We start from the raw sequence: 22,008 nt of genomic DNA, 5'->3' as shown, positions 1-22,008 counted from the left end.
CCAGTCGACTTTTTTGAAATTATAGCGTTAGAGGTAATACTTATATCTAATTGTTATTAGATATAAGTATTACCTCGGTTAACTAAATCAACATAATCACGCGAACAACCTTAACCAAATATGTAAATAATTTTGGTTTAAAATCCTAATTCAATAATTGATCACATTCTCTCTTCTATTTTAACGTAACACCCGTCGACAAACGCTTGTGTCCCACCATACGTTAAACAGAGATTTTCTGGATTTGGACACTTGTCCGACGGACTGAAACGATAAGATCTGACCAATGTTGAGACGACAGATTTCATTTGACAAACATGTCATTCTCACAGAGAGAATTTGTAACGAAAATATTCACACCTATTTAACACTTAATTACATAATGTAGAACAGATAAAATATAGTGGTTGATATTGAAAGGTTACAATGTTTCGCTACTACATTTAAAGTTTCTTCACAGAACATAAAAAAAACATAATAATACTTAAGAACGTTAAAAACTATCATATGTTAATTATAACATTTTTTATGATACAAAGAAGTAACATTGTTTCTCAAATTTAAACTATGGCCCAACTAAATAAATTAACCCTGCACTGTATTTTTTTTACCAGCTTAGATAATATAAACTACATTGTATGAGACAAAAATGTTAGTAAAAATAATTTTAAAAACATTTTTTGATCAGAAATTATTAATTCAAGTATGATATGTTATTACAAATTTATTGTAAAATATCATGCATTTTTATGATGATATAACTGTCAGCGAATGTATTTAATCGATTTCTAATTTTCCAAATTAACCATCAATTGCATTTTGAGACTTTGCCCGTCGTGTACCATTAAATAAATAAACAAATGCCTTTTTTTAACATATCATATAAATTATATACTTGGTTAGAAACACTTAATTTATAACGAATTTAAAATATTTATAATTTTCACCACATCAGTTTAAACACGATATCTAAAAGTTTTCAAATTAAATTAACAATTAAATACCTTAGGTTAAACCAGAAAAACATTGTTATTATTCTCGGAGGTTTAGTTAATTGCTTCTGTATTAAAACTCCTTCCAAAAACAATAGCAAACTTGTAACAATATTTAACAACTTATGGATAGTTACAACTAACAAACTGTATTCTTACATGCTACAAACGCCATATGTCTTTTACATTTATGTTACACCAAAACTAAATAAATTAACCTTACCCAACATAATTTTTAACCCTACATAGTATTAGACTAAAATTGTTGAAAAACAAAAAACTGTCCAATCAGAAAATTTGAATTTAAATACACAACAATGACATTGGCCATATTATTATTTTATTATTAGAAAAAATTGTTTAGCACTGGTTAGGTATTTTTGATTAATTTCTCTGAAGTCAATTATGTCTCTTTTAAATACTTCTTACGTTCTCTGAGTAAAATACACATAAATATTTTAGTTAGTAGTGGAGGACATATACTTTCAACCAACTGACTTATTTTCACCTAAAACAATTTTAATTATAAATTAATATTAAAATATGTTATAATGTGATATAATTTTTAAATAAAATAAAAATGGATTCTAATTATTTTAGGTTTGAATCACTATTTTGAGCGCCCAGATGTTTATGTTTTTAAAATCAACCTATGTACGCATATATTGCATGTATGTGCAAAAAGCTAAAGAAGTCCCTATTACACGATAAGATGTACATGAAAGCATTTATCGTGTACATTATAAATACAAAAAAAAAATTGTTTGATTTAATTGAATAATACGTATTTAAAAATTATAAAAAATAAAATAAATCTTTTTTTTTCACTACAAATAAAACTACTTGCATAAAAACAACAACTTATTTTCATCTTTTTCAACTAATAATACATATTGAAACCATGTTTCTTTTTTTCAAAAAAATATTGTTTCATATTTCCATTATTTTTATTGTAGTTATATTTAGATTTTAACTACACATCATTAAAAAAAACAAAAATATGTATGATCATTTTTTTAATTTAAATTCTTTTGAAATGTAAGTAGTAGCTCAACAATTTTCCATGCCAATCAGTAAAACATAGATATTCATGAACTTCCATACCGGTCTTTAATTATTCACTTTACAATTAATGGTTTACATTTTTTGCACCCATTCGATTAAAGTCCAAATAAGATGATCTGGCCAAAGAAATGTTTAAATATTCGAGCTACATTACTTATTGTTTTTATTCATTACATTATAATTTATATTATACGTACAAAAAACCAGTGTGGAGGATATCCTGTAGTGATACTTTTAATTCCGGTAGTCTGTAGCGCATAATTGACATAAGTTTCAGGATTAGTAACCAAGAAAGGAATTTTCATGAATTTGACGAATTTGGTTTTAACGAAACATGGTGTAACACACTGGACAGTTATACCATCTTTGTTGTACTCCGAAGCCAAGTCCTTGCTGAACTTATAAACGAATGCCTTTGGTGTAAACATATAAATTTTATTTTAAAAATAACATTTCAAGTACGGGTTATTGTTTATATTGCCTAGAAATATTTTAATAAGTAATTTAGTCTTACTTTAGACGCTCCGTAAACCGTGAGTAACGGAGACGATATAACTGATGATGCTGATGACACGTTTATGATGACACCCCGATGGCGCTTGACCATGCCAGGCAAGACTGTCCTACACATGTTTACCACCGATACGATATTGCACTTAATGATATTGTCGTACAATGGATTTTTTTTGTCAATTTCTAAGAAAAAAATGGGAAATTCATTCATCATTCCAACGTTATTAACCAACACGCCAACATCCAAGTCGCGTAGTTCTTTTTCAATACGATCATATAAGTCAGAATTATTGTCTATGAAATCGGCTTCGATGATTTTTGTGTTCACGCTGTACTTATTTCCTGAAATTCAAGCATTTTATTAATCAAATATTAGTAACGGCGAAAAAACAAATAAATTCGGTTGTCTATCATAAAATTAAATAGAGCAATTAAATCTTCGCCTTACAATCTCAACTACATTTGGTTGGCCACCCTAGTTTTACTCCTCCATAGATCTCGATATTTTACCTCTTGATCAATCACCCCATCTATTCAAATGTTACTCAATTCCGTCCATCCATCTTTTCTTCGGTCTTTCTTTTTTTCCCTCTACATTTTCATCTACATAACACCTTTCGCTGCCTCTGCTACATCTCTTCCCATAACATAACCAACCATCTCAATCTATTCTCTCTCATTTTACCCACAATTTGTGCAACTCTTAGACTCCCTCTTATGTATTCATTTCTGATTTTATCCTTTCTAGGCACTCCACTCATCCATCTTAACACTCTCATCTCCACTGTACTCATTCTCTGTTCAGTTTTCTGTCTACTGCCCAACATTCCGGCCAAGATAACATTGATGGACCGCCCTATGAAATTTACCTTTTAATCTTATAGACATCCTCCTGTCACACAAAATTAACTAGATCACATTAAATCGTGTACCGTAGAACTATAGATAATAAATAGTTCTTGATTGTCATACTGGACTGTTGAATCTCTATAAGTGGTTCAATAAATAATCTTGCTTTTGACAATAGTAAATAATTATAACTTAATAAACAGCCAAATATTACAAACTACAACTTAGACATGTTATCAAGCTTACACAAGGTATTTTGACACATTTGTGTTATGTTACCTTAATACTATACATTTAATTAAATATTCCCATCCGTCTTGGTTGTAACTATACTTACTTATATCACTGGCCGTGCTCTCTAATCTGGACCTAGTTCTGCTGATAAGTACGACATCCATACCCTTACTGGCCAACTACAAATTATGAGTGAAAATATTTTAAATTATTTTATATTTATTTAATATTTGTTTCTTTAAATACTAAAGAAATGTCAATACGTGTATCTAATGAGTTGCTTTCAAAATAGTAAATTATTATTATAATTGATTTTTAACAAATTTAGCTGTTCGCATACCTGTTCTGCGTATTGTTTTCCAATTCCATCGGTAGAGCCCGTTATAACTATAACAAATAATGCATATTACTTGATTTTGATTTCACTGTGATAACTTTTTATTGTTTACACTTTAATATACTAAATACCAACTAACTTAGTTCTATTTGGCTGACTTAATTATCTGTAGTTTGATTAAAGTTCATGAAGCATGATATTCTCTCCAAATGGAAAAAGTTAAACGAAGACTAAAATACAAATGTAGACAATTTAAATAATATGTAAAACATATTTTTAAATTTAGCACACATTAAAATAGTATGAAACCTGTCCAGTATTAAATATAATATAATAACAAAAAGGGCAACAACTTATGAAAAAAACTCTATTCCTATTTTTAACTTATAACGAAGTACTACCTTGACAACCGACTGATAAAAGAATGTAAATTCCTTATTTGATTATATATTATAATTAAGTCCTTTTAAAATATGACATTACCTGCCCATTGCCCTGTTTTCGTAAAATCAATATTTAAATGCAAGATCGGCGCAATAATTTCTTGATATATAAATATCACTATAAATCTTGTGATTATAAAAAATAATATACAATAGAAGAAGTTTGTTACAAATTCCATGTTGTTCGTTGCTTGATTGACTCAATATTACTAACACCTAGTTGGTTTAAATCTATTGAAATATAAATTTTATTTTAATGTATTCTGCTGCACATAGCTTAAAATTTACTAATATAATTATACCTAGTGAAGAATAATTGCAAGGTTATTAGATGCCTTTTTAACGTTATTATGTTAAAATAGTGATTAGTACAGATAATTATGCGAGCTTATATGTGTTTTACTTTGTATGGAAATTACAATAGAGGATTATAGGCCAACTAATTTAAACAATGTAAGTTATGTTGTGTCATTGAATTAGTAATTATAAATTAGCTTTGTGAATTTTAAGACGGGTATTTCGGATTTTTCTTTAAAACCAGATAACAGTTACTGTATACCATCATCCATTTTATCCGTCTTGGTTGTAACTATATTTACTTATATCACTGGCCGTGCTCTCTAATTTGGATCTAGTTTTGCTGATATGTACCGCACCCATACCCTGACTGGTCAACTATAATGCATGAGTGAAAATGTAATTATATTATTTTATATTCATTAAATATTTGATTCTTTAAATACTAAAAACTTCCAATCTTATGAGTTTCTTTAAAAAAAACAATTTTTTTAGTTTTTATTGTTTTTAATAAGTTAAAGTGTTCGCATACTTGTTCTGCGTATTGCTTACCAATTCCTTCGGTAGAGCCCGTTATAACTACAACAAATAATGCATATTAATTGAATTCAATTTCATTGCGCTAACTTTTGAATGTTTCTACTTTAATATACTCATAGGTGATATTGAGCCATTAAAAAAAAAGTCGGAAAACAAAAAAACCCTTTCCCATCCCAAAAATGAACTTACGGTTTGAAAAATTAGACTGAATATAGATCTAGAGTTAGCCCTACTCTATCATGTGTAATTTTTTTGTTTTAAGCCACCTACCCTTTTGGCTCTCATCACTTTACACTGCACACTATGAGTTTGTATCATAAATTAAAGTAAAAAAAAAAACCAAACACAATTATTAATTTTATCTAAAAAGACAGCAACCTTCTCAGTGAAAAGAGGATTCTTCAGTTTAATTTCGGCTATTTAACATGATTATGAAGCTACACTATTCTTAAGATCATCAAATTTATAAGTTACGTATTTTTCGTTACGCTTTTAGCTTCGATGCAAAGCGAGAAGGTATTGGTTTTACTCTGATGTGTGTTTTTTTTTATCTGTATGCACTGTATCTTTTTTAATACTGGACCAATTCCTTTGAATAGCAACTCTATAAATCGCAAATTTCATCTAGTTTGTACTTTGGGGGGGGGGGGGGGGGTAAAAGTTGAAAAAGTTTAACTCTTCACAGACGAAAGTTGAAAAAACAAAAATAAAACCGTACGACTTTTTAAGTTAGAACTTTTACTGGCTATAGTTTCGAGAAAAAGAGTCGGATCGAGTTGAAATGTATAAGAAATATTTATTTGGTATACCTCCACACACCCTTTCTACATTTAATTACATATTTTCGCCTTACAAACTAGTTAAAGTTCTACTAGGCAATATTAATTGTCATTAACCTAACTTAACCTTACCATTAGTAATTACTAAAAATAATTTTTATCATCATTAAATCATTTTCACATCAAAATCCAATAAGTGTTTTAGGCCTGTTTTTTTGGTAAAAACATACTTACCAATTTTTTAATACTAAATAATATTGTATACAAGGAGGTCTCGTGTCTTCGGAAATTCATTATAACTGTAATCAATTAAATCAGTTAATAAATAATTTTATTGACAATAAATGGGCTGATAATCGGATAATTTTATTTTTGTTCTAAAGAATGGTAAAGGTACGTATTTTATGAACTTTTCTACTTGGGATTAATGAATAAAAAATTGGTGGTCGATTGGGGAATGGGAAATTTATAATGTATACATAATATGTAAAAATGATTTAATAATCAAAAAAATATTTTTTTTAATAGTTTAATACATAAGCATAATTTGGAGAGGCTAGGGGAATAAGATTAGGCTAATTGATGTAGATAAAATCTTAAAACTTTGTTATATACACTAAGCCTTTTTTTTTGCCAAAATTTATTATGACCGTAATAGGTCATAACTTCCAAATATTTTAATGAACAATAAGTAATATTAATAATGTAGTTGATGAATTAGTCACTTTGCCTGGCTTTCGAAATCCATCTTCAACTTCGTCTATTCTTGGAATAGAGTCAATATTTTAAACTTTATATTTGTATAATTATATTTTATAACTATATAATTAATTATTCATATACAAATGTATACATTTGATACTTTCATAAAGATGACCTATTTTTTTCAACAATGTTATGAGTATATAATCTTTATAGAACTAGATTATATTTAACAAAAATAAGAATTTATAGACACAATATTTTCAGGTGTTTGGCACAATAAATGATAAAAGCCTAAATTACATTATCGTTATACTTATAGCGGTAATATTGTTTTTGGTAGTAATATATTATAAAATAGAAAACCGGAGAAAGACGTCATTGGCAAATCGAATACCCGGCCCAGATGGATTCTTTTTAGTGGGAATGTTGCCCGTATTAATCGGAGGACCTGAAAAACTATAATTGAATATGATTAATATTTTCAGAACGTAATTACATATATTCACGTATATCTACTACATATTATTATTTTTTTTTTATATTCTAATTTTTTACCTATTTAAGAGCAACAATAATTTGTTCGTTGTCTTTGTAATACAGTTACGAGAACACTTTATTCAAAGCATGGGTTTTTTAATCGATTGTACGTAATTTCTAAAACACCTGAGGTTGTAGAAGCAGCTCTTACCAATCCTAGTCTGTTTAACAAATTTAAAGAGTATAATGTGTTTAGCGAATCAATTATGGGCAATGGATTTTTTTTAAACAAGAAGTTTCATGAATGGAAAAAAATCAGGTAAAATTTTTAAAAGTTATTTTATATTCATTTATCATTATAATTATAACAAAAATAATATAGCGTCAATATGTATAACACATTTTAAAATATAATGTAAACTATGAATACTTAAATTTTAAATTATAGGATTTCAGTTTCTCGCAAATAATTATAATATTTCCTTCAAATTTTCCTAATATCAAATACATTTTAAATTGGTATGATAGCCTTCCTCGGTCCCTATTAATACGACCTGTAGTGTAATCAAATTATCACTATTCCTGGCATACTTTGTAACTAAAATATTCTATGCCGAAGATATTTTTGAGCTAGTATGACAGCCTTTTGTAAAACAAATTTGTTTTTGTAGGATTTTGAGTACCGAATAACAAACCCGTGGTATCTTAAATTTTCTTAGCAGATATACATAATGACTAATTCAATTTTTTTGTATATTCTTAACACTTACACTCTTATGCCATACACACTCTTGCGAGTGTTCAGAACAAACAAATAATATTAAATGTTAAATATGTGTTATTTATATTCAAGTTCACATACATTAAGCTATGTGAAACATTTTAGTTACGATATTCATTTTATTAATGCGTAAATATAATACTATAATAGTGATATTGAAATTTTATATAATGACCTTATTGAATATGCAATAGTAGATTATACTTATTATATAATATAACACATCAATAGAATTCATATTTTTATTCAAATGCAAGTTTCACATCGATTATGTATGTGAACGTAAATTGTAATAACGTTTATTTAAAATCAAATTTTATTTATTCGTTTTGAATGTTCGTAAGCATGAGAGTATAAATGTTAAGAAAAATTAAAAAATCAATAACTCGTTGTGTATAACTGCTCAGATAATCATCGTCTTATAGAAAATGAAATTTAATGAAATGGTTTCGTCTCATCAGGTAAAAAAATCATTAACTCAACATTTCAATTATTGTTATGGCTAGGGGTTCAAGTAATAATAAACCCATTTAAATTAAAAAAAAAACCCTTTTCAATGGTCAAATGATAACACTATACTATCTTCTATTCAGATCCCTCTAAATTGTCTTTTATCTAAAATTCTAAAGTCTGTACTAATATTTTAGCTCCAACATAAAATTGTTTAGTATAGCACTAAATTACATTTAACAAAAAGAATACTATGATATAAAAAAATATTAATTAATGGACACAATATTTTCAGGTGTCGGACATAATAAATGATGCAAGCCTTAATAACATTATCGTTATACTTATAGCGATAATATTATTTTTAGTAGTTGTGTATTATAAAATAGTAAGCCGAAGAAAGATATCATTAGCAAAACGAATACCAGGTCCAGATGGATTCTTTTTTGTGGGAATGCTACCTGTTTTACTTGGAGGACCTGAAAAACTATTGAAGAATATACTAAAAGTTAGCAGAAAGTAACTATGCTGTGTTCATGTCTAACTATTACATATTATTACTCTTTCGGAATTCTCAATTTCTAGTAATTTCAGAGCAACAGTAATTAGTTTTGTTGTCTTTGTGATATAGATACGAGAATACTTTATCCAAAGCTTGGATTTTAGATCAATTATACGTATTTCCCGGAAACCCCGAAGAAATAGAAGCGATTCTTACCAATCCTAATATGTTCAATAAAGCTAAACTTTATAATGTTGCTAGCGAATCAATTTTGGGCGACGGATTATTTACAAACAGGGTGTTTGACGAATGGAAAAATAACAGGTGAGCTTTTTTAGTGTGGTCTCCTGTGATTAATAATGTAAACTATAAACTGTTATCCTTAAACTAGGGATTAAATATAATCCTTAATCCAAAAATTTAGGATTTTGGAAATTAATTTGATCCAATTTTAATATTAATCGTGAATTACGTGTAACCTGTAATTCCTTTGCAATCGATTACGGAATGTAATTAGTTTTTAATTTCTATCGCCAATTATTACAATGTCACTTTTTCGAAGTTATTGATTATCAAATATCAGTTTCAATTTGTTTCGATAATTATAGAAAATTGGTATCCGCGGGGTTTAAATTTTCGATGCTAAAATCGTTCATACCGATATTTTACGAGGAAGCTAAATTCCTGAGCCAAGTATTGTACGAGAAACGGGATAGCAATACAAATGAATGCGAAATAAGCTGTGCAATCGGGATGGCGACAATGGAGATGATCGGAAGAACCGCTTTGGGTGTAAAATTTAATACACAGAAAAACGCCAAACACGAATTTTTGGAGAACTTACATTTCATCCAAAAGGTTTGTTCGCATTTTTAATAAACAAAAATTATTTTATTTTGGTAGTTTATGGAGACCCTAGAATGGGGTCCATTAATCCGGCCCTGCAGTGTAAAAGAGTTTTCAATATCACTAGATAAACTTTATATACTTAAAAGTACTTGACTGATGTTTTTTTTGAGCTGGCATGTCATCTGTTTGTAATAAAAATTTGTTTTTGTAGGCTGTAGAATACCGAGTAACACACCCATGGTTTCTGAACAGGAGTCTGTTTCAGTTGTCGACGTATAAACGTAAACATGACATTAGCCAAAATAAAATTTACAATTTCATCGATGATTTAGTCCAGAGAAAAAAAAAAGAATTGAGAAATAGGATAAACAGTCAAGGAGAACATAACGAAGAGTGTATGGGCCTTAAATGTAAATCTTTTATTGAAATAATGCTCGAGAATGAACATCAGATGTCATTTAATCAATTACGGGATGAAATAATAACTACTATAATTGGTACATTTTTTTTTTTTAAAAAACGTTATATTAGGAAAGAATTGTTGGCGTTTTTGTTTTATTTGTTGAATTACTCAAATATATATATATATATATATATTATTTATTTTTTTTAACATTTATTAGCGGTATATAAAAACAAGTATACTTTATTTTGATAAATAATATCAACTATATATTTGTGTTGTTATTTGTGAATATCAAAACAGGTTGTAAAATTGATAACATTCAATTCTCTAACAAATACACAACGCGTTACCTATAACATATCAAATCGTTAAAGCGCCTTTCTTTTGATTAAAAAGATCCAAATAATAACAAGCGTATAAAGAGAGCTGTATTTTCTTTAATTCTATCTTTTAATATTTGATTTTAGGGGGTCAAGATACTACAGCTTTGACGATAGCGTGTTCAATATTTATGTTGGCTCATCATCAGGATATACAAAATAAAGTATACTATATTACGTATTCAGTATTATGAACTTTTAAGTTAAATACCCATTATAGGTATTCTTGGTGACGAAAAAATGATAAATATTAATTATCGTTCATTAATAGGTATTGGATGAGTTATTGACAATATTTTCTACTGGCGATCCGGATCGACCACCTACCTACGAGGATTTACAAAAGATGGATAACTTGGAACGTGTGATCAAAGAAACTCTAAGACATTTTCCTCCTTTTCCCTTGTTTGGCAGAAACGTTGAAAAAGAAACTGCTATCGGAGGCTACTTAATCCCTGCAGGTACGGCCGTAGACAAATTTGTTTGATAAATAGCTACATTCGGTGTTTGAAACTACTAATTTAGGTAATTATAAAAAAATATCCACAGGTTCATCGGTCATATTTTGCTCTGGTCGCATACACTTTAATGCAAACCTTTATCCGGAACCAGAAAAGTTCAATCCGGACCACTTCTTGCCCGAAGCATGTCGCAGTCGCCATCCGTATTCGTTCCTTCCCTTTAGCGGTGGTTACAGAAATTGCATTGGTATGAAATATGCAATGCTCCAAATGAAATCTGTCGTCTCAACATTGGTCAGATCTTATCGTTTCAGTCCGTCGGACAAGTGTCCAAAACCAGAAAATCTTCGTTTAACGTATGCTGGGACACAAGCGTTTGTCGACGGGTGTTACGTTAAAATAGAAGAGAGAATGTGATCAATTATTGAATTAGGATTTTAAACCAGAATTATTTACATATTTGGTTAAGGTTGTTCGCGTAATTATGTTAATTTAGTTAACCGAGGTAATACTTATATCTAATAACACATATCGTTCCCGTTCACGCAAAACACATGAAGTCCAAAAATGGGTGTTTTAAGAATGAGCTTTTTAAAATTGTACAAACTTTGAGATATTACATAACGGACTTAAATATAATTTAAAATCACTCTTTAAAACGATTTTTAACATAGTTGGATTTGAGGAGGTATAGCATATGGTATACAGTTGCATTGTACATATTATTTCATAAATATCTCAAAAAACCCATACTTGGACTTGAAGTGTTTTGCGCTATTTGTCATTAGGCTTAGTTATTATTTTGGCTTACCAATTGGTTGGTGTTGTCAATTCTTTCCAAATATATCTTCTATAAACTATTTAAGCTGTCTATACAGGGTGTTCCACAATGATTCGACAAATGAGATAACTTTTGTTTTAGTGAATATTTTTAAGGTTTTTTTTTTGTTTAATTAAATTATACTCATTCGCGCTATAAGTACCACGTTTCTTGTTGCACTTACTTGTTTTAATTTTATATATATATATTTTTTTTCAAAATAGCCTATTTATTTAGAAGAGTTTTTAAAAAAGAATTGGTGAAAAAATTTGTATTTTTATTCTTACATTAAAAAGTTATACTCACTTGAAATTGATGAAAATTTGAAAATTTCTCTCCGCGTTATTGTGTCGGCCATTTAAACATGTTATTAAATTACAATTATTCATCTTTATATTTTACCAATGTTTTTTTTACTGATTACACGTATACCTACAATCATGGTTATAGATAAACAGGTTATGTATTTTTTTGTCCTAAAACGACGGTGTAGTCATAATACTGCTGTTACGCATATTTTCTTTATTATATTGGTTAAGAAAATACATAAACGTCCAGAATCGAACAGTTTCCAGATTTCGGAGGCTTTAACACTGAATACAAGTATACAGTATATATGGAAAAACGTTGCCCCAGTTGGACGTATCATTCCAAAACATTTCTGAAAACTAGTATAAAATAGGTATAAAAGATACATGCACTTTCAGTGGCCTACTTTGAACAACACTTTGGAGGGTGTCTACATTTTTTGGATTTTTGTAAACTCTTTTTCACTCTCAATCTAAGCCCTTGTTCTTCAATGCCGACCACTTAAAACTTACTTGTAAATATTTATAATATAATTTTTCATCAAACATTCGTTCGAAGATAAGGGGAATGAAGCTGGCAATTGAGAGACCACCTAAGAAGTATGGAAGTATGATATTTGTTAGTTATAATCTAAAGATCCTCTCAACAAGTCATACAGAAATCAACAACATAGAAATTCTCACAGTAGAAGTTACAAATTGTACGGTCACATCAATATATAAACCGCCTAATATCCCATTTCAACTTACAAAGCCAATAAATTGGTAGTCAAATGGAAGTTTAGTGGTATAATTAAAAGCTATATAACTAAAACATTTTTGAGCTTTCCAAGTACGGCATAAATTAATGTTGCACTGATTTTTCCTCGCAGATATTGACATTAATTAACTGAAATTTGTATATATAAGGTAATACGTTTTTCAAGAATAAGTATTTGATATCAAGAAACTTATTCATAAGTCGCATACACTAGTATTTGTGTAAGAAAAATAGTTCTATTGATAAATTGTGTAGGGTTAAATAGTATTTATACCATTAGAACTAGATTAACATGTCTCTTAGCTATTAGTATTCCTAAGGTATAGCAATAGATTGTGAGATATTTTAACGTTTTTTTAAATTTTACATTTATTATAACTATTATCCCAAAAATATACATAATTTAATAATGTATAATTGAATAAATCTATATGGACATTGCTGAAAATTATGTAACTGTAAATTTTACATACCAAAACATTTTTGAGCTTTTGTGGCATTTACATATAGGTTTTATGAAAACAATAAAAGATCAGGTAATGTTCAATTTTAACAGTATTTAAATATACATTAATAAATAAGTCATTTTCTGCTTCGAAACAGTTGGTTGTATTGATATTTAGGTAAACCAACAACCTCAAATCTCGTTTCTTTTATTATATTATATTTTATGCTGTACTGACATCTTTAAAAAATATCCATAGAAAGACATACTTTTTATTGATTTATCCACTTTCAAAGTTATTTTACCTCTAAGGTTTAAATAGTATTAACCTTAACTTCATTTTACTTAACTAGTACTAAACTAATTTCATACTATAACTTTGAAGGCAAAGTTATTTTTTATGCTTTTATGGTAAAAAAATATATATCTTTAAAATCAAAATAGATGAAAATATAAAATTGTTTGTCCACAATAGAACTATACTTATAAATACGCCAAATTGGCACTTGAACGTCAACAAAATGTTGAAAAAATTATATTTTGAGTATACACTTTTTTTCTTGAAAGTTAACGAAAATAAATAATACAACATATTTAAAAATGAGCTTGGACAGTTTTAAAGAGCAGACAGAGGTACACCGATATGTTTGTTTTATTCCACGAAAACTACACAATCACAACAAATTTTAACGTTAGGGTTATGCATAGCAGAATTATCATTTCAACAAAAGAACCACGGTTTTTCCATCTACTAATGTACTTATACAAATATAGATAAAGTCATCTACACGTAACATCACATGCCTTACAATTTATAATAATAATTATTATTAGTCATACAAAAGTACCATGATATTTTGAATATTTCAGAGAGTATTACTTTCTATTCACTTATACTACTCTACTTATACTAAATAAAGATGTTTATATAAAGAATTTATTAATTGAACGGATAAATTATGACTAAAAACGAAGGAAACATTTATATAGACAGCTTAAACAGTTTGTAGAAAATATATTGAGACGCGATAACACCAACAATTTGTCATTAGTTATTAAATATAGATATTATTTTTGTTAACCAACACCGATGTATCTAAAATCCAAAAAATATGATAACACAATTATCCAGATGAAACCCTTATTTGAATAAGAAGTAATCATATTGGTTCAAAACCATGCTACATTAATTGATTATGTTCTCGCTTCTATTTTAACGTAACACCCGTCGACAAACTTCTGTGTCATCGTATACTTTAAACGAAGATTTTCAGGATTGGGACACTTATCCGACGGGTAAAAACGATAAGACCGGACTAGTGTTGAGATGACAGTTTTCATTTGAAGCATTGCATATTTGCTACCAACGCAATTCCTGTAACCGCCACTAAAGGCAATGAACGAATACGGATGGCGACTGCGACATGCTTCGGGCAAGAAGTTGTCTGGATTAAACTTTTCTGGTTCCGGGTAAAAATTTGCATTTAAGTGTAAAAGCTGAGTGTAAATTATGAACGTTGACCCTGTAGATATTTTTAAAAATAAATTGTATTAGTAAATTTAAGCACCAAATGTGGCAACCTATCAAACAAATTTGTCTACGGCCGTACCTTCCGGGATTAAATAGCCTCCAATCATTGTTTCCTTTTCGACTTTTCTGCCAAACAAGGGAGTAACGGTATAGAGTCTCAGAGTTTCTTTGATTACACGTTCCAAGTAATCCATCTTTTGTAAATCCTCATAGGTAGGTTGTCGATCTGGGTCGCCAGAAGAAAATATTGCCAATAATTCTTCCCACACCTATTTATAAGCAGAAATAAAAAATATATAATTACCATGAATATATAAAATGTTTTATTTTGCATAATTAATAAAACTAAATACGAATTATAATTTACTTTATTTTGTACATCTTGATGAGTAGCCAACATAAATATTGTACATGCATTCGTTGTAGCTGTCGTGTCATGACCCGCTAAAACCAAATTTAAAAAAATTGTCATAATGCTTTAATATGTACACATTGTTTATTTGTTAGGGAATTGAACGTGGTCAATTGTGTTTTATTTGAGTTGAATTTACGGCATTGGATCAAATTAATAATCGGGTTTTCTATGCACGATTAACAACATAAATAAATAATTGAGTTCAATCCCCGCCCTAGATTTTTCACTTTTTTCAAACGTTTAAACACTGTTATAAGTAATAAAAGTACGAACTAAATCTTAAAAAGACCAACTATAATACACACGTCACCAATTTTCTTCAAATACAATTTTTCAATAAAAACGTACCACCTATAATAGTTATTATTTCATCTCGTATTTGGTTAAATGTCATCTGATGTTCATTCTCGAGCAGTATTTCAATAAAAGATTTAGATTTAAAGCCCATACACTCTTCGTTATGTTCTCCTTGACTGTTTTTATTATTTTTCAATTCAGTATTTATTCTCTGAACTAAATCATCGATGTATTTGTAAATTTTTCTTTGACTTATGTCTTGTTTACGTTTAAACGCCGACAACTGAAATAGACTCTTGTTCATAAACCAAGGGTATGTGATTCGGTGTTCCCAAGCCTAAAAAACAAATTTTTATTACAAAAGGTTGACATGCCAGCTCAAAAACATCTTCTGCATAGAATATTTTAGTTACAAAGTATGTTAGGAATAATGATAATTTGTTTACACTGCAGGACCAAATTAATGGGAACCAAGGAGGGGTATGGCCCCGGCTCTCCGTTTCTTTATCCCAATGGACTACCAAAAGAAAAACTATTTTCGAATGGAAACCGGAGACCAAACGGGACAAAGAGAGCCGGAAATACAGCAAGAAACTATTGATAACGGTAATGAAAATCAGTCATGTGGTAGCCGGCCGTAGAAAACAGCTGGCAGCGGCAAGAGGAAGCGGAGAATGCGGTGGGGGTATGGTATATAAGCTACACCCACGGAAGTGAATCAGTCAGCCAGCAGGAAAGCGCGGTACGAGCAACATCAAACCACAGCCCTGAAGATGTAACGTGCAAGTGTTCCGAAACGTTGGCAAACTAGTCAAGACATCCAAGTGGGAGTAACCTCAAGTCATGTAAATAGTGTAAATATTTTCGAATGATTCTGAAAGTAAAATTCCTGAACATAACACTAATATAAGATAATACTAAGTACCATAAAGTTGTATGAAGATTTTACACAATGTTGTCTTTAAGCTATGAAAAATATATTTGAGTCTACCAAAAAAGCTGTTGTTCAGAAAAAAGACACTTCAAAATTACCTCACACTAAAAACAAACGTACGTAATTTGGAAAACTTCAAATACTTGATCATATTATTTTTTAGAAATAAAAAGAAATTTTTATTGTATTTAAAATTTAATTTTATAATAACTCACTCCAAGCATTTGCAAGTAATAAAGCAGAAAAAAAAAGTAAAAGGATAAATTAAACATATGTAATTTTTTTTAATAAAATATATTTTACATATTATTGATAAAATGTATGAATTATGTACGTGAAAAAACAATACCATACATTTAAGTTGGTTATGTTTGAGAACGTACTTAAAACTTTTGTTGAATCAAAAAATTCATAGCAAAAAAAGTTAATAAGCTATTTAGTTTCTACAAAAACCAATATGAAGTGGCAACACTGTAGAATTCGATTCCGACAATAAAATATTGATAAATGAGACCCGTTTCTGGGTATCACCTCTTAAAAACATATATATGATGAGACCTAATTTTGGGTCTCACTGCGTATTTTTTTGTATTTTGGTGAGACTCAATTTTGGGTATCATGGCAAATTTTAATCACTATGTAGAAAAACCATTGGCACTCAACGTGTTAATGTTGGTTCTTACTGATAAGTTCTCTAGGGGCACGGAGACATTTTCTGGCTCTGGATCTTAAATTTTAGTGTTTCATACCTGGTTTAAAAATAATATGGTTAAGAAACACTGAAAGTAGTAAGCATACCTTTAGGACGACTTGTAAATTCTCAAAAAACTCATGATTTCCGTTTTTTTGTGCATTTAATTTTACACCGAAAGCGGTTCTTCCGATCATCTCCAAAGTCGCCATACCGATTGCAGAGCTTATTTCACATTCATTTGAATTGATTTCTCTTTTTTCGTACAATATTTTGCCCAAGAATTTTGCTTCCTCGTAAAATATTGGTACGAACGATTTAAGCATTGAAAATTTAAACCCCGCAGCTACCATTTTTCTATACATTTTATCATACCAAATTAAAATTATATTTGACATTAGGTAACTTTTAAAGAAAACATTATAATTATTGGTAAAAAAACTGTATTCCTAGAATTTAATAGTCAAGTATTAACAGTGTACATTATTTTTTAGAATGTGGTATACATATTGACGCTATATTGTTTCTTTTTTACGAATTTTGAAGAATTGTTTTTCTATAATAATATATAAATATAAGATAATACAAAAAAAGTTCACCTGTTCTTTTTCCATTCATGGAACATATTGTTAGTTAAAATTCCATTGCCCGGAAGTGATTCGTTTAACACCTTATATTCTTTAGATTTGCTGAACAGGTTAGGATTGGTAAGAACTGCTTCTAAGACTTCAGGTGTTTTAGAAAATATGTACAATTGATTAAAAACCCATGCTTTGAATAAAGTGTGATCATAACTGTATTACAAAGACAAAGAACAAATTATTGCTATCTAAAAATCACCATTTAATTAAAGTATTCTCGTATCTATATCACAAACATACTATGTAGTTATTGTTGCTCTCAAATTAATAGAAAAAGTTTTTTAGCCGAGTCTGCAACCACGAATGAGCTTTTTCATGTTTCGTTGAAGTACCGAATAAATTTAGAGTAGTGGTGGAATTATAGATAATGATATAGTATATTAATAAGCAGTAACAAGCTAGTATATTAAAACATCAATTTCTGCCTAATTATGTAGTGTTAAATATCTGGCTTAAATGGGGTTGGGGTGGTAATGGGGTTGGGAGTGGTAATGGGGATGGTTTGCCTTGGCACATAATCGAAAAAAGCGTAACGCTATTATCTGAAAAGAGGTTAGAGATAATAGATATGTTGTAATCACAAAGATCAAATTATAAGTGAATACAAATTCAATAAATAAACAGGTCATCATATTTCCTATGAATTGTTTAAAACCAGTTAATATGATAACACTAAAATATTAGCCAGAAACTTGATACGTTTACTAGCCACCTTAGATACTAGCTAGTTCATATACTATTTCATTATCTATAATTCCACCACTAATCTAAATTTATTTGGTAATTCAACGAGACATGAAAATGCTCTTTCGTGGATGCAGACTGGGCTGAAAAACTTTTTTCGTTATTAATTTTTGGTAACACTTTTTTCGGTTATGTGCCAGAGCTAAGACATGAAATAGTTAATATAGTAATACAATGTAATAGAAATTCGTTAATATATATGTAATTACTTTCTGGCATTGTTTAAAATATTTATCAATAATTTTTCAGGTCCTCCAAGTAAAACGGGTAACATTCCTACTAAAAAGAATCCATCTGGACCGGGTATTCGATTTGCCAATGACGTCTTTCTCCGGTTTGCTATTTTATAGTATAGAACTACCAAAAACAATATTACCGCTATAAGTATAACGATAATGTTATTTAGGCTTGTACCATTTATAATGCGTGACTCCTGAAAATATTAAGTCCATAAATTATTGTTTTTGTTAAATATAATCTAGTTCTATAAAGATTATATACTCATAACATTGCAGAAAAAAATAGGTCATCTTTATGAAAGTATCAAATGTATACATTTGTGTATGAATAATCAATAATGACTCATTCCAAGAATAGACGAAGTTGAAGATGGATTTTGAAAGCCAGGCAAAGTGACTAATTCATCATCAACTACATTATTAATATTACTTATTGTTCATTAAAATATTTGGAAGTTATAACCTATTACGGCCATAATACATTTTGGCAAAAAAAAAAAGGCTTAGTATATATGACAAAGTTTTAAGATTTTATGTACATTAATTAGCCTAATCTTATTCTCTAGCCTCTCCAAATTATGACTATGAATTATACTACAAAAAAGTATTTTTTTGATTATTAAATAATTTTTACATATTATGTATACATTATAAATTTCCCATTTCCCAATCGACCACTTCAAATTTTTAATTCATTAATCCCAAGTAGAAAAGTTCATAAGATACGTACCTTTACCATTCTTTTGAAGAAATATAAAATTAACCGATTAACAGCCCATTTATTGTCAATTAAATTATTTATTAATTGATTTAATTGATTACAGTTATAATGAATTTCCGAAGACACGAGACCTCCTTGTATACAATATTATTTAGTATTAAAAAATTGGTAAGTATGTTTTTACCAAAAAAACAGGCCTAAAACACTTATTGGATTTTGATATAAATGTCTTATGGTTATCAAAATATGTTGTTTAAAAAAATGTGATATTTATGTTATTTACAAAAGTGAAAATGATTTTAATGATGATAAAAATTATTTTTAGTTATTACTAATGGTGAGGATAAGTTAGGTTAATAACAATTAATACTGCCTAGTAGAACTTTAACTAGTTTGTAATGCGAAAATATGTAATTAAATGTAGAAAGGGTGTGTGGAACCACCGGGGCCACCTGCGATTCAAAGGGGAACAAAATAATAATTAATTTATCTTACACTATCCAAAGTTAGCAATTTAAGAAACACCATGGAGCATACACAAAAATAAAAACATTAATGTGAAAACAATACCTTTGCAACTAAGTATTGAAGCTAAAATGTTTAACTATTAGGTTTTTAGTAAATTACCAAGAACATTAAAATTATTTTTACCTGCCAAAACGAAAACATTTCGTTTAATTGCATTTTCTATAGGACGAATACTTGAAATACTAATACTACAACCAACTTTTAGGAACTACACATGACACGGTAGTAAGGGGGGGTTGAAGAAAATAGATAAAACCGGATTAAAAGTTGTGGTTTTTTTATTAACTTTGAAAACAATATGGAAGTATATTAAGTGAATACGCGGGACGGCGGCGGATGGCAGTCGCGGATCAATGTTAAATTAATAACTGATTATCGGATTGCCTACAGTGGTCATCGCCGCCGTGTTTCGCTGTCAAGATGACACCCCCCGGACCTCTTCATACACCGACGGCCGGCTCGGGCCGATATAGTAGTTTATCGTTCCCACCTGCGGTGAGACGGTGGACAGTTGATAACACGACCGGGCGCACATTTAATCGCTAATAACGGAAACATGCACTTGCAGGCCGTGTCAACCCTCCCCCACTAAACGGTCCAACCGGTGAACTTAATCGGTGTCTGTTCCTCCCTGTCTTTCACATCTCCTCGAGTGACATCGCTGAAACCTTTTCAGGCAAGCGGGCCATCAGAGCACTCGCATCGCACCGGTGACCTGGTGGTCAAGGGCGGGCGTAGTAGAACTGAGAAGGAGGGGACAGGGAAAGGAAAGAAGTTAGGAGGTGGTGTCTGACGGTGGTTGGAGGAAGATGTCGATTTCCTCGATCGTATGGTCAACTTGACCATCGACGGTGACGTCCATCACTGCATCCTCTTCCTCCTCTGCCGTTGGTGTTACCGGGGCATGTGTCCTCGGTGTGGGGATTGGTTGCCTCTTCGCCGAGGTCTTCCCTGGGTCGGCCTGTGGCGTTGGTTTCTCCAACCGATGTTGCTGGGATATCCGACTCCTTTCTTCCCGCTTCACCTTCCTCATCGCCTTTCGGTACTCGTTGAGACGGATCATCCTCTTCCGTCTCGCCGATACCGTGTTGTTGTCTAGTTCCGTGCTCGTGACTGTGGTCGGAGCTCCGGCAGACTGGTTTGCCGTGGGCACAGCTCCAGTGTTCTGGACGGCGGAGTTGGATGGCGTTGCCAAAAAGTTGGAGGCGCCCCTAGGCGTCATGTGGCGTGGCGCAGTTTGTGGCCACGGGGACCTGCCAGCGTAGGGCGTGGGCTGACGCGCCGTAGGTCGCGTTGGCGGCTGATTGATTAGTGGAGGTGGTGCCGGGACGCTGATCATGCAGGCTTGCCACCCACGGGTGAAGGCCGCCCACAAAGCGGGGTGCTTCTGTAGCTCGCTTTGGGGAGCTGTGAGCACTTGCTCGGGCGTTAAAGTTGAGCTGGGTATGGTCGCCCCAAACGACTGCAGCAGCTGTTGCCCACGAAGGTGGTGCTGCACCATGATTTGCAGGAGGTTGCTGCTGTTGTTCGGTCTGGTTGATTGAGACATACTGAAAATTGTACAAAATATTAATTGACGCAGTCTCAATATCTTCTGCAATGAGTAAGCTAATGAGGCCTGTTAAGGTCCTCCTTACCCACCAGATGAGACGATTTCAGACACGAAACGTGAAGTTTCCGGGGTGGTCGCTGGTCAGTGAGGTAAACACCTGAGCTCAAGCGTTCCGCCAGTCGGACAGGTCCTAGCCATTTCGGCGCGAACCCCGCATGGAAACCTTTGTCAGCGTTCGATAAATGATGAGCCTTGTAATACACCCAGTCACCAGTCGAAAATTTTGATTTAATCGGGGTGACTGGTTTTTGATTTTTTTCGT

The 22,008-nt window shown here is 30.8% G+C and overlaps 5 protein-coding genes across 13 annotated transcripts in view; 2 read left to right on the top strand and 3 right to left on the bottom strand.

Annotated features, from left to right (window-relative positions):
* The window catches only part of LOC126847982 (very-long-chain 3-oxoacyl-CoA reductase-B-like), a 75,510-nt gene extending 70,832 nt beyond the window's left edge, over nucleotides 1-4,678 (bottom strand). Inside the window, exon 1 of the mRNA XM_050588462.1 lies at nucleotides 4,650-4,678. The gene's annotated coding sequence lies outside the window, so the exon portion shown is untranslated. The remainder of the gene's footprint in view (nucleotides 1-4,649) is intronic.
* The window catches only part of LOC126847961 (cytochrome P450 4c21-like), a 127,158-nt gene that overhangs the window by 64,865 nt on the left and 40,285 nt on the right, over nucleotides 1-22,008 (top strand). The gene's annotated exons all lie outside the window — the stretch shown is intronic.
* The window catches only part of LOC126847981 (very-long-chain 3-oxoacyl-CoA reductase-like), an 86,565-nt gene that overhangs the window by 33,269 nt on the left and 31,288 nt on the right, over nucleotides 1-22,008 (bottom strand). The gene's annotated exons all lie outside the window — the stretch shown is intronic.
* LOC126847964 (cytochrome P450 4C1-like) overlaps nucleotides 1-22,008 on the bottom strand; it is a 49,746-nt gene that overhangs the window by 20,186 nt on the left and 7,552 nt on the right. The window contains exons 2-9 of one of the 4 annotated variants that reach the window (XM_050588427.1): nucleotides 19,616-19,740; nucleotides 18,856-19,079; nucleotides 17,861-18,055; nucleotides 17,369-17,618; nucleotides 15,688-15,973; nucleotides 15,292-15,368; nucleotides 15,004-15,193; nucleotides 14,065-14,916 (exon numbers count right to left, since the gene is read on the bottom strand). In XM_050588427.1, coding sequence (XP_050444384.1) covers nucleotides 14,588-14,916; nucleotides 15,004-15,193; nucleotides 15,292-15,368; nucleotides 15,688-15,973; nucleotides 17,369-17,618; nucleotides 17,861-18,055; nucleotides 18,856-19,079; nucleotides 19,616-19,624 — 1,560 coding nt within the window. In that variant the 5' untranslated portion in view covers nucleotides 19,625-19,740 and the 3' untranslated portion in view covers nucleotides 14,065-14,587. Of the gene's footprint in view, nucleotides 1-14,064; nucleotides 14,917-15,003; nucleotides 15,194-15,291; nucleotides 15,369-15,687; nucleotides 15,974-17,368; nucleotides 17,619-17,860; nucleotides 18,056-18,855; nucleotides 19,080-19,615; nucleotides 19,741-22,008 lie in introns of those variants that run through there. The other 3 variants (XM_050588423.1, XM_050588424.1, XM_050588425.1) reach the window with 3 other exon arrangements.
* Nucleotides 8,771-12,099, top strand: LOC126847968 (cytochrome P450 4C1-like). Its single transcript, XM_050588431.1, has 7 exons — nucleotides 8,771-8,981; nucleotides 9,094-9,288; nucleotides 9,573-9,822; nucleotides 10,025-10,310; nucleotides 10,687-10,763; nucleotides 10,871-11,060; nucleotides 11,149-12,099. Exons 1-7 carry the CDS (start codon nucleotides 8,917-8,919, stop codon nucleotides 11,475-11,477), a joined length of 1,392 nt encoding a protein of 463 aa, XP_050444388.1. The 5' UTR covers nucleotides 8,771-8,916; the 3' UTR covers nucleotides 11,478-12,099.

Source organism: Adelges cooleyi, unplaced genomic scaffold, assembly GCF_023614345.1.
Source record: "Adelges cooleyi isolate 19-005CV unplaced genomic scaffold, UGA_ACOO_1.1 ACOO_flye_CR_arks_rails_tigmint_CR_PRNA_14, whole genome shotgun sequence".
NCBI lineage: Eukaryota > Metazoa > Arthropoda > Insecta > Hemiptera > Adelgidae > Adelges > Adelges cooleyi.
The sequence above is the reverse complement of the archived record's forward strand: the minus strand, read 5'-3'. Positions and strand labels throughout refer to the sequence as shown.

Bases quoted from the DNA above. Each gene is read 5' to 3' on its own strand.
- LOC126847968 (XM_050588431.1), top strand. From the start codon at position 8,917: ATGCTACCTGTTTTACTTGGAGGACCTGAAAAACTATTGAAGAATATA. The intron at 9,289-9,572 runs GTGAGCTTTTTT...CGATAATTATAG, and splicing joins GACGAATGGAAAAATAACAG to AAAATTGGTATCCGCGGGGT. The intron at 11,061-11,148 runs GTACGGCCGTAG...AAATATCCACAG, and splicing joins AGGCTACTTAATCCCTGCAG to GTTCATCGGTCATATTTTGC.